Below are 13,253 nucleotides of genomic sequence, written 5' to 3'. Positions count from 1 at the left end.
TCAACCTATCTACCTGAACCTATGGCCATAAAATGCAACGTCCCCAGGCGAAAGGGGCGTCAGTATGAACAAAGTACTGAGTATGTAAGGCATGAAAGTAAAATAAAGAGGACATGAAAGTACATAGGACAAAAGAGATGCAACCTGTATATCTGAACTGCCTCTGAGGGCCAATGATATGCATAAGTACTGCATATAAGCATATATAACGTCTTCTATATATATATATATATATATATATATATATATATATATATATATAATGCCTATTAAGCCTCTATGGGAATCCTATCGTATCATATCATATCCGCCTCTGTGGGCATAATTCATCAGATGACCAGCTGATCAGGTGGTAGTGCGTCAAATATCTAAATCACCATACTATAAGCATACCTACTGATTTCCTTGCCGCCCAAATCCATAGAAAATCAACCGATCACTCTAAAGACTTCTTGTATCCATTTGTAGGCAGTGTATTTCATGATTATGATAGCAGGTGGCTTGGAGGTTTTTCAGTCAAAATTGGGGTTTCTACATCATTTAGAGTAGAGCTATGAGGAGTCCTTACTGGCTTCAGGAACCCCGGGATAGGAGGTGGCGGCGAGTTTCCTTGCAAATTGATAATGCTACTGTAGTTTTGGTGCAACGGGCTGGAAGAACTGTGCCTCATCGAAATTGTGATATAGTCAACCGCATTCGTCACCTCTTGGCTAGGAACTGGGTAGTCTCTGTTGCTCATATTTACAGGAAGGCTAATTCGGTTGCTGATGGTTTAGCCAACTTGGCGTTTAGTCAAGAGTCTCACTTTGAATGGTATTCACACGTGCCTTCTGGCATTTCTTCGCGTGCTATAGGAGATGGGGTTGGGGTCTCATTCCCTCGCTTAATTCAGACTAGTTTCTTGTTGTTCTAGTTCTCTTAAAAAAAAAATCAAGTTGATTAGTTCTTTTTTTTTTTTTTTGGGCGAAGGGTTGACTGATGAATTAAATGAGACTACTAGAAAGGTAAATGTGATATAAACATCAATTTGATTTATTATCAGGGCAAGTTCATAACATTCTTTAGGTATATGATGCTGTTCAAATATACTCAACTGAAAATTACAAACTTTGCCAAATTAGAATTTTCTTATAAGAGGTTAAATATTAGCGAGGAGGCTTGATCGGACAATTGACCGGACAACAGTTTTCGCGGTCACTATCTCCCTTCATGTGGTAGCGATTACCAAGAAGTAAACCTTGTAGTCGCGATTCTCTGGCTGGCTCGCGACTGCAAAAGATGAAATCAGCATCAGAAAAATCTACTCCCTCCGTCCTAAAAAGATTAACACTTTTCGCTTTTCAAGAGTCAAACGAGTTATTTTTTTATCGTATTTTTTCATATGTCTTTTAAATATTTTAAATTATTAATTATGGTGACTTATAATAATTTTTACGTAGTTCTCAAATATGTAAATTTTATTTCGAAAAAATAAAAAATTCTATGTTAAATCACACGGTCAAAATTAAAAAATTTAACTCTCGAAAAGCGAAAAATATTAATCTTTTTGAGACAGAGGGAGTATAAATTCAACTCACAACCAATAATGCCGAAATACTCCTGAGCCCTCGAGTTTCCACCCCCGACATCCTGACAAGTTCCAAATATACATACAAACTTACCACAAGCCCATATATTCGCTGGTGTGAAATTTAACAGATACCTGATAGAACAATCAAAGATACACGCGAACAAGCCCATATACCACCATTATTGAAAAAAGAAAAGTAGAAGTTATAATGCCTATTGGACTATTAATTAATGATCCATAAATGGTTCTGTATGTAGAATTGTACACTCTTCCTTCTAGGGCTCACCAATCTATGATCTAAAGTTAACAATCTAACACTACAATAAAAAATATTAATTAGCTATGAACTTTATCGCTAACCCGTTGCTAAATAGAATTATCGATGAATTTTGCTATTTAGCTTCAGAATTTTTTGGTCTGCGTCATTGGACATTTCATGGAATAGGGAAAGATAGCCGTTTCTTTGCTGCACTTGGTTTTTCTCTTTCTGGAGTCATCGGCATCTGCCTTGGAGCACTTTGTGACCGTTCACCACGGGCCCTGGCTGAAGCTGTGGCTGCCATGTAATTGGGCTCAGAGTTAGCAGAGTTCCTGCTTAAACCGTTAACATTTGCTCTATGGGAGAGAAGAGCCGCCATCCGGTGATTGCTCTTTTCTTCCCTTCTGCACCGTGGACTAGCCGAATGAAATAGGATATTTTTCATCTTAAATGTTGGTGGTGTCATGGGCAAACCGTTAACATTTGCTCTATGGGAGAGAGGAGACGGGACTGCATATGAATAGAATTTTCGTTGCTGGTCCTGATAATAATGATGTTGTAATCTCCAAAACTCGGGATCTGAGTCATAATAAGAGCAAGCCGTGTCGGTTTCAATATTCTTTTTGCGATCTCTTGGCTGATCGCATGAAGCTCTACAGTGAAAAATTCTCAAATCCTCGTCAAGCTCTTTATTGCTACTTTCGTTTTCATCCTTATCCAAGGTCCACATCTGTAATACAAGTTCTGAAGCTATTAGTATTTTGAGGAAATACGGCACTCGTAGAGGAGACAGGAGAAACGATTAATACCTTCCGAGAGAATGCAGAAGCAAGAGAATTTTCGCGCTTTTTAGCAGCTTCCTTTGCTTTCTGTAACAAAGCTTCAACTTTTTCTAGTGCACGCGAATGATCATAACCGTCGTCCACAGTACTAGCTAGATTTGTAGACTGCATTAACATATGCAAAAATTATAGGGATAACGACTTCTTTGCGCCGCGTTAAAAAATAATAGCCGGAAAATCAATATGTTTTGTATATTAAGTGGAAATATACATATAATATACACAGGTGTATATAAATATACATATTATACACAAATCAGTATATATACTTTGCATATTTTGACTAGCGCCCGTAATTAATTTCAGACGAGGAGAAATATGAAAACAGCCCAAATTTTGTATATATACTTGTTGTGTCATTCCAATTTTATCTGATGCTTTTAAAGAGACTATACACTAATTTATGTACTGAAAATATTGCAGCAAAAAGGGCTAGCTTAAGACACTCACAGTAGACTCCTTGTCACCGAGATGAAGCTCCAGAATGCTTTTTGGCTCTCTGAAAATGGAACCACAATTAATCCCTTCACAGGATAACCTTCTACGTTGATCACACACCTGTGCAAATGGAGTTCTAGTTTATGAGTTCTGAACTTTTTTTTTTTTTTACTTATTGAGTTTTGGATAAATTACTTATACATATTAAATGAATTTTTAAACCAAATATAAAATTTAAACCAAAGTTATTGAATTTTGCTGATGCCGTAGCCACTGTACCTGAGTTTGCACTCGAACAAGAGATTGCATGCATTGGAGGGTCATTTTTGCTCGCTTTCGAACATTGTGGCCTCTTATTAAAGCTTGCAACTTTACCAGCCCCTTGAGGGCCCCGAGTGCTTTTCTTGCCTGATAGTACACAGAAAAGCCATTGAAAATGAGTGGAGGATTACATGAAGAATATCAACATATATATATATAGGAAACTAAAGAAGAAAGAAGGAAAATGAAATCTTGTTTTTTCTAATGGCCGTTATAAAATCTTGAATCTATATAATTCTGGTAATAGGAATGGTGATATGGCATCTCTCATGAGCCAGGATCACCATTTATTTAATTTTTCATTTTTTACGAACGTTTACATGTAGTTATCATTTATGTATGTCTTAGATTATTACTTTCCTTATTAGTTTGTCCCAAAAAAAATGATACATTTCTACATTTAGAAACAATTTAACTTTATGAGATGATTTCAAGCCATACAAATATTTAAGACTTGTTTTGAACCAAACATTTTAAAAGTCTTCCTTTATTTCTTAAACTCTGTGCTAAGTCAAACTAAGACAATCTTTTTAGGACGGAGGGAGTAGTATATACTTTGTTTTTTGGGTACTAAAAGTACTATTTTCTCCTTCTCTATCTATGTCAACTTGAGTTAAAAAAAAAAATTGTAGAATACGACTGTGAAATGTACACGATTCTTTTTGCGCTATCAATATAATAACACGTGATGACAACCAGATTATTCTATGAAAAATATTCTTTCACACCAACAATATAGAACATAAACACAAACACAATTATAAATGCTAACAGGCATATGTAGATATAGACACTGGTTATACGTACCAAGTACCCTCTGAATGCTGTCTGAATGGTAAGGACGGCACGCTGTTCTTTAACTGAAATGGTAGGTCGCGTGAGCCGAATAATGTTCACAGCTGCCCGTGCTGTAGCATCTGCTGTTTCGTTAGAAGGCGAATCCAAGATTTGAAGTTTATGGATTCCTACAGTAATTTTAAATTAATTTATAATAATAATTGAGTTCATAATTAAATTTAATAAATATATGGGATATGAATAAATGGTACGGGTCCTGAAAACTCGTGCCTAAAACTTTCGATCCGTCCTTGCCTAGTGTGGTAGGCATGGCTACTGCATTTGTTCCTCTTTGCTTCAAATCAGCATTATTCTCTGGCAATAAATTTGTCGCCAGATTTCTTTTGCTTGTACTTGATGAGGTGTTGGTGGTAGCGTCTGCTTCTTGTTTGTGATTAATTGTTGTTTCATGAAGCGTAGGCTTTCGGAATATCCATCGTCGTTTCCCCCTCTTCTACAAACACAAAAAGCAATTAGTTTAGTTAAGCCACTATGAAAAATAATTAGATTTAGCTACGAACTTTATCGTTAATCTGTTGCTCAATTGGTTGTAGCTAACAAAAATTGTTGATAATTTATCGTTAATTCGTTACTAATTAAATAGAATTAGCGATGAATTTTGTTGTTTAGTTGCAGAATTTATCCGTCGGTAATTCATGTTATAACACTAAATCTGCCTCTATGTCTCTCTTATTGCATGCTTCACATATACAATATTAAAGGAAAAGATCCCGTGCTTATGAATTGCCAGTGTAATAAACATATTGATTAAGTACCTTTTCTTCTTCCTCTTGCTCAGCCTCTTCTCTTCTTCTGCTACTTCTCATATGATTCTCTTTGACAGGTGATCTAAAAGCTTTCTTCATTAAGCCTAACCAAGAAGCCCCTCCAGTCTTTCCAATGAAACATTTTGTTAAAAGAGTTTCATGACCTTGTGTTACTATTAACTTAGTTCTGTCCTCCATTGTGTGTCCTTCAACTGTATTGTGGAAGCTATTTATATTTACTTGTTAATTGCTATATGAGGGGACGTGCTTCTTCATTCTGTTAGAAAATTAAAATTTGGAAGTGATAAAAGGAATGAGAAAATATATTGAAGAAAGAACATAGTTTGAGGTATGTAAAACACTTCCTCAAAAGACTGATAGGATAATATATAGACAGCAAGTTGTCATGAAAAAGTGAATGTCGCGTTTTTTATTCCCCAACCGGTAAATGCATTGGATCCCGACTATATCCAGATTTTCTCTCTCGTTAGAAAATGCCAACAACGTTCTTATTTGTAAAAAAAAAAAAAATCTAATAGTTGAGACCTTTTTCTGAACAAATACGTAGTCTTCCGGTCCCAATTTATGTGTCACTTTTTGTATTTAGAGAGTTAATTTGATCAATTTTGAAGTTAAATTGGATTATATGAACTTCAATAATTTTAAATTTAAATTTAAATGTTTTTAAAAAATACTATAAGTTCCATTTTTCACTTATTAATATGATTAAAAATTACATTTTTAAAATATTGATCGATATTTATATAATTTATATTTCGATAATAAAAAAGTGTCACATAAATTAAGACAGGAGTAGTATATATCTAATAACTACCTTCATATTACAGACTCTAACATATTATCATCCATTTAACCCCAGCTAGGCAGGAGAAAATGTTTTTATCTGTGAGGCGCGAATCTAAAATTTGAAGTTTATGGGCTCGTGCCTGACCTAAAATTAATACTATAAATGTATAATAATAATTGAGTTTATTATTTAATATTTTTAAATATTTAATAAATCTCTTAATATATATATGAGGTCTCAAAAATTTTACATTGAATTCAAGTGACAAACCGAATTTGTAGATCTGTCCTTGCTACCCGGGCATATTGGAATAGGAATATTTAAAAGGAAGGGAGCTCAAATCATATTGTGGCATGCCAAAAACACATAATGTTTCATGTGTCAGATAGTTGGATACAGCAACGTCACCATTGTGTATTATCGAGAGAGCCGAAAGCTGCAGAAAGCATAATAATATGGAATTGTTAGCTTTCTCTACTACTTTCTCTTTTTGCATTGTTCTGGAAAAGACAACTGACTATATATATCCTCTCTGGCTTCGTGTGTAATGAGGTAATGTTGGCACGAGCAAAACCATTACTTGTACACTACAAAGGGCACTCTCAGCCTCAGGGTCGTTTTGCTGATTAGAGTTATGTATATATATTAATGATGCAAGAATTAGTTATGCAAAATTTAGTTATACGTGATTTAATTATTCCATATTTTATCCTTCATAAAATAATACTATATAATTTGTACAAAACTTATACAACACGTATTTTAATTATGCGGGATCATTATAATTAAACTGATAAGTAAACATAGTACATCGCTAAATTTTATATATAGCAACTCAAACGCTACCAAACATGATACTCATTATACTAATTTTAATATGTGAATAATTCATTTCCTAACCATCAGCTAAACTACTAGTGATTTGGGTTTAAACAGAATGATTTGATGTTTCCTCGGAAAAAAAGAAAAAAAAGAGACATCTATTTTTCCCTAAGTCAACTTAAGGGAATTGACTACCTATGTAGTTTCTGTTTGAATGATGTACTTCCCTTTAATAGGATGAAGAAAGGTATCAAAGGAAAAAGAAAAAGAACTTCAATGCCTATGGCTACTCTAGGGGCAAGCAGTGGCCTTATATAAGTTCTCTTTTTCTTTTTCTTAATTTTTCCTTTTCACGAATCTTGTTTTGTGGCATTTGTCTAGTGTTTGCTTCAACGGAAATTAGGATAATGGTCAAAGATTCCCAGTGCTTTTTAAAGACAAAGATTTTAAATTCGGTCAAAAATTTTAGAAATATTTTCTTTAGCAAAATAAGTTTCTCAAAAATAAAAAAAATGACTTCCTAATTAAAGTACGAAAAAAAAGTCAGTAATTGGCATTTCATTAATCACCCTACCACCACCCAACCCCCCCTCCCCCCGCTAATCACCAAACCCCAACAACTCCCACAACCTGTCACACCCCTACCAGGAGTATGACGGGCTCCGACCCGTAGGCTGGGAACCACCTGACTTATCCGTTACTTTGAATATTATACACCATAACTCAAGAACACCTACACGCAGAAAAGGCCCAAAATAGGAATATCTGCTTATTCAGCACATATGTACATATGCGGACCGACAAGGTTGTCACATCATAACGTATATCATAAAGCCGGCAAGGCTAACAGTAAAGTACCAAGAGCTCACAATAAGGCCGAGAAGGCCACTAATATATATATATATATATATATATATATATATATATATATATATATATATATATATATATCATAAGGACAATACCAACATTATGAACCGGTAGAGCTATAAAACATCTAACTGTACACACACGTCTAGGAGCCTCTACATGGAATACAAATGATCATAAGGACAATACCAAGTAGACTGCCGCTCCGAAGAAAGTGGAGTGCTCCTGAGAATCCGCTGATAGAGGACCTACGGGTCTGATTCGTCTCCCTGCCTACCTGCGGGCATGAACGCAGCGTCCACAAGAAGGGGCGCCAGTACGAATAATGTACGTAGTATGTAAGGCATGAATAATATCATAATATAGATATGAAAGGTAATATGGAATAAGAGAGATAACCTGTACATCTGAATGCCTCATAAGGCGGATGCCATGCATGCTTAGCCTTTTAAAAAAACATTTCTATACATATACATAGTACTATGCCCGGCCATTAAGGCTTGGTGTCATATATATATATAGTATCATGCCCGACCATTAAGGCTCGGTGTTATCATCATTAGCCCGCGTCCGGGGCAATATCATAACATGTCCACTGCAGTGGTGTGCACATCTACGTGCCATGCCCGACCGACTATAGCGCGGCGCGGTGTGAGAAAATACATACATATATATAAAGCATGCATAAGAGTCCAATCAAAAGCCACAACTATATCGGAGTGACGTAAGGTCGGTAGCCTCCGATTATATTATGGATCAATCATCATCGTTTATTCCACCTTGAAGGAACAAGGGTCATAAGGTGAGATTACCAACAATGAAGGAAATTTAAGAAATTGCAAAGTTAGCTCTATCACCTCATAATAATATAAAGCTCATATACATGGAAATCTCTATGAATAAAATCATCTCATAATAACATGAAATCTGTATGCCTTGGAGCTTGGATAAATAAATCCCTCACAATCATCATCATGGTTATCATAAAAACTTTAAGAGTCATGAATCTCTAACATTCTTGGAAATGAAAATTTTCATGGAATTCATGCATGGTTTGGTAGGAAAAGAATCATGCCTTTAGAAGCTCAATAACATCATAAGGATCACGAAATTCATGGACTTTTAGCATTTGTGAAACCAATGATATTATGGGTATGACATAAGGGTTTATAACGAAAGGATCATGCCTTTAGAAAGAAAGGGACTAGCCTTAACATACCTGGAAGACAATTTCTCGACTTCCAACTTACTTCCTGTCTTGCAATTCACTTAAGATCATTCGTAGCCTCATAATCTACATATACAACCATTCATACTATTGTTAGGATAATCATCATACGCTCGTCTTAAGCCCTTAATTAAAATCCTTTTAGATTCTGTCGAAATTCGTGCAGCATCTCCCCTGTTTATATGCCTAGCCCGAAATTATAATATCAACAACCAATCGACAAAAACAATACCAACATCATACAAGATAAATATATGTATTTTCATCCAAAATTCTCTTCAAACCTTAATCCATAAGCCAACAACACCAACACAACAACTATAACTTTTATTCTTGCAATTATTCCTTAATTAATGTTGATAAAGAAAAGATTCAATGATTCATACCTTATTTTTACTAAGGTATCAAGATCTTCAATATCTACTTGTTCCCAAGCTAACTCCACACAAATTGAAATTATAATCGCGTCTACACGTTGTTTGGACTTCGATTAGTATTCCGTAGCTTGAATTTTGCTCAAGATCCTCACTTCTATGTGAGATTTAAGACCCCTTTTGTTGCTGAATTTTCTGGAACATTTAGAAGGATTTTTTATGAAGAAAAATGGGATTTTAACCCCTTTTATAGTGGTTAAGTCGGCAGTACTGTAGCAGCCCTGTTTCTGCTTTATCAGCTCAGTTTGTAACGTTCATAATTCTCTACTCCGATGTCCTATCGAAAAGGGTTTGTTGCGTTAGAAATTAGACTCGACGAACTTCATTTTAGGCTTTTGAAATACCTTAAAACTCCTAATATACTAGGAAATATGCCCCTCCAAAGTTGACTAAAAATCTGTCGGCACTTCTCAAATTTTCATCAAACTTATTTTCTTCAATTTGCTTGATCTCGAAATCTTCCGGAACTCTCTATACATGATATTTATCATTTATTATACATGATAATGGTCATGTTCTTGTGTTTCAAAATAGTATTTCCCGATTACGACTTACGAGATCCTAATTCATCCTTTACTTCATTGTTACTACTTCCCATGGCTTGTACCTTCCAAAACATCATGAGACGTCTCCGATACTCCATTACTACGGTGATGTACGTGGCATGCTCATGCTCTGAAAGTGTGGGGTGTAACACAACCCCGTCCACCACCACCACCCCCACCCCCACCCCAATATTTGTTTTTGGGTTTTCTACACCCCCGGGTCCCGTGGGCCCCCACTCACCTCCGAAAAATATTTTTTTCTTAAAAAAAATTTGTTTGGTGTTTTACACCCCCACTCCCTCCATTTTGTTTTTGGTTTTCTACGAGTCTCTCTCTCTCCCCCCCCCCCCCCCCCCCCCCCCAAAAAAAATACAGCTGTTTTTTTAAAGAAAACGTTTAGATTTTTTTTTTTGGTTTTTACGACATCCCACCCCGCGCACCCCAACACCCCCACCACCCCTTCCAAAAAAAGTAATTTTTTTTAAAAGAAGTTTTGAAAAAAATTATTTTTTGATTTTCTACACCGCCCGTACCTCTTACCCCCTCTCGAATTTTCTACTTCATATCTAATTTTACCTTCATAATTTTCTTTATAAAAATGGAAAGTGAGCGTGGTTAAATTTGGTGGGGTTGGGGGTGGGTGGTGGTGAGGGATAGTGGGTGGTGTTGGGGTGAATAAGAAAAAAATTCCATTTTTTATAGAAGTTAAATAAAATATATGAAATAGAAAATTTGGGAGGGGGTGAGTGGGTGAGAGGGTTGGATAGAGCGGCGGTGTGGGGTTTGGGTGGGTGGTGGTGTGGGGTAGGGTTGGGTGAAGATGAAGTGGTTGGAAGGTGGTGTTTGGCTGGGGGTGGGTTGGGTGTGGGGGTTGGTGTGGTATGGGGTGGCAGGGGTGGGGTTGGTGGGGGCATGGGTGGTGTTTTCCGAAAAATATTTTCTACCAATCAACCGAACATGAGAAAATAAGTAAGAAATTCACTTTATTTGTCACTACCCAACCGAACATGAGAAAATATGCAGAAATTCACTTATTTTTCAAAAACACAATTTTCAAGAAAACATTTTCCTCCTAACCGAACACACCCTTAGTTAAGGCTACTTGAGTTGTAGGCGGGGCGGAACAAAAACCATGATACTTCGTTAAAAATGTAGAATTATCAAATTTAGAACCCAATATATTCATCGTTCTAAACTCAAAATCCATAAAGATAAAATCATGACTTCGCTCTAAATCTCTAACCGTTCATCTTTTAACTTATTAATCAAGGATAGATAAGATAGAGATAATAAGCAGGAGCCAAAGAGTGTTTTTATTTTATTTTTATATATATATATATGTATATAATAACCAACGACCGGTTTCCTTTGGCCGAAAGAGTTCTTTTGACATGAATTTCATATTTAAAAGGGAATTTGGTCAATTTTGCCTTGAATTAATCAAAATAAGATAACTTTATCTTCCATTTTATATTTGGCACAAACAATATACCCACGCCGTTAGTTGAATGACTCAAATTAAAATACCTTCACCCCTAATAATGGTCCAACTCGGATGGAAAAAGGTCAATTTGGCCACTGAACTATTAGAAATGGACGATTTTATTGTCCGTTCCTTATAATTCATGGAAAAGTTGGTCATATCCAATTTCACTATAACTGTGACAAATTTAAGATAAATTGGCATTCATAAGCCGAATTTTTCAGGTGTAATAAAAAAGGGATGAACAAGCTAAATAAAAAAGTATGTTATCTTAAATTTCTACCAATATATAATCGATACTCATTAATCATAAAGTAAATAAATAAGAATGTTAGGATGACTTATAATAACAAAATTATGAGAGGGTTAATTTTGAGGAAATAATCTCTTCTATGGCCACTTACAAATCAGATATCTTATGTGTAAGTGTAACTAACACCAAAAATATTTTGTGCCAAAACTTAAACTCATTTCAAATAAAGTGCTATTTTCTTTCCCTTGCAAAAAGTATAATAAAAAAAACAACTCCATCTTCAACTTCATAAATTCTAAATAAAGTGAAAAATATTTGAAATCTATGGCCAAACGCCTGCATAGTTTATTAGAAACATAAAATCCTTAGGTAGTGACTAATTATAGTACTAGATCTATATTATACTAGTAAGTATAGTAGTAATAAGTAAGTAGAACATGTCGTAGTGGCTAATAAGTACATTTATGAGTAGGATAATTAGTATGCAAGTAGAGTAAGTTGCTTCAAGAGTTGGGAAAAAAAAATATATGATCAGTAGCCCAAATAGCTTCAACAATTTACAAAAGCCATATTCTCTGCCTTTATCTTTTCCTGTTGCCCACTAATTAAAGCGGATGTAACCTTTATCTTTCTTCTATGAACTCTGTGACCTTGCATGCTTTAACTTTTATGGATGATGGAAGGGGACACTTGGCTTTCTGGCTATCTATAGTTCTTTTACTTTTTACTCGATATTTTGTGTTCGATATTTATATTAGGACCTGATTAAATTTGAATTCGCATCGAACAGGTAAAATGCTTATGATAAACACGATTTCATATTCAGTGGAACACGAACTTGAAATCTGTAATTGAGGATGAATAAGTACTATGCCACTCTTGTTGGTGACTTATCTATAGTTTGCTATAATGACATCCTCCACGTGCAAGGCTTCACAACGGCGGCCTGTTCAATGCTAGCCGTTTAAAGGAAAAAGAAAAAAGAGTAGAATACAATTATATCTTCCACTTTCGCACCATATAGGTAGGGCTGTTCACAGTTTTGGTTAAAATCAAAACCAAACCGAAAATTTAACCAAATCGAATAAAATAATCGACATTTGGTTTAGTTTGGTTTGGTTTGGTTTTAAATTTGAAAAACCGATAATATTTAGTTTGGTTATGGTTATAGTAAAAAATAATCGAATAAATAACCGAACCAAATCGATAATTATATACATAAAATTTATAATTATTTATATATATAATATTAGCTTTTCATAAATAATTAAAGATATTTTATACCTTTTAATTATTAATTTAATTTTGGTCTACTTATTTTTAAGGCCCATGTCTTAAAAGAATATGTCCAACAATCCAAGCCCAACTCTAATAAGTCGTAAGCATAAGGGTTGTTTGTATTTTGAAACCTCTGTTTGACTTGTTCTTTTGAATCTAAACTGCGTTGCAAGTTTGGTCCACCTGATTTGCCAACAGCGTGTCTTTCCCTCAATATGCAGCAAAGTTCACCCTTGTGGGCCATGAGGAAAAAAAAACTTCATAAGAAATTTGAAGAATGTAGAGAGAGAATATTTGAATTGTCACGGCTAGTCATAAACCGAAAAACCGAACCAAACCGAACCGAACTGACAATAACCAAACCGGTGGTTATTATTTTACTTGGTTTGGTTATGGTTTTAGACATTTAAAAACCGACTAAATTGGTTTGGTTATGATTTTAACCAATAACCGACCCAAACCGAACCATGAACACCCCTACATATAGGTTATCAATTT

The 13,253-nt window shown here is 35.1% G+C and overlaps 1 protein-coding gene across 2 annotated transcripts; it reads right to left on the bottom strand.

Annotated features, from left to right (window-relative positions):
* Window positions 1-1,627: 1,627 nt before the first annotated feature.
* Window positions 1,628-5,388, bottom strand: LOC132626330 (protein IQ-DOMAIN 17-like). 2 transcript variants are annotated; one of them, XM_060341171.1, is made up of 7 exons: window positions 5,044-5,388; window positions 4,499-4,721; window positions 4,238-4,395; window positions 3,389-3,517; window positions 3,122-3,229; window positions 2,639-2,776; window positions 1,628-2,559 (listed from the first exon to the last, which is right to left on the bottom strand). In XM_060341171.1, the coding sequence occupies exons 1-7, from the start codon at window positions 5,230-5,232 to the stop codon at window positions 2,005-2,007; spliced, it is 1,500 nt and encodes a 499-aa protein (XP_060197154.1). In that variant the 5' UTR covers window positions 5,233-5,388; the 3' UTR covers window positions 1,628-2,004. The 2 variants fall into 2 exon arrangements, with proteins under 2 accessions (XP_060197154.1, XP_060197155.1); XM_060341172.1 differs by having other exon boundaries at window positions 4,523-4,721.
* Window positions 5,389-13,253: the final 7,865 nt, after the last annotated feature.

This window comes from Lycium barbarum, chromosome 2, assembly GCF_019175385.1.
Source record: "Lycium barbarum isolate Lr01 chromosome 2, ASM1917538v2, whole genome shotgun sequence".
In the NCBI taxonomy this organism is placed as follows: domain Eukaryota; kingdom Viridiplantae; phylum Streptophyta; class Magnoliopsida; order Solanales; family Solanaceae; genus Lycium; species Lycium barbarum.
This window is presented reverse-complemented; position numbering and strand designations above follow the sequence as displayed.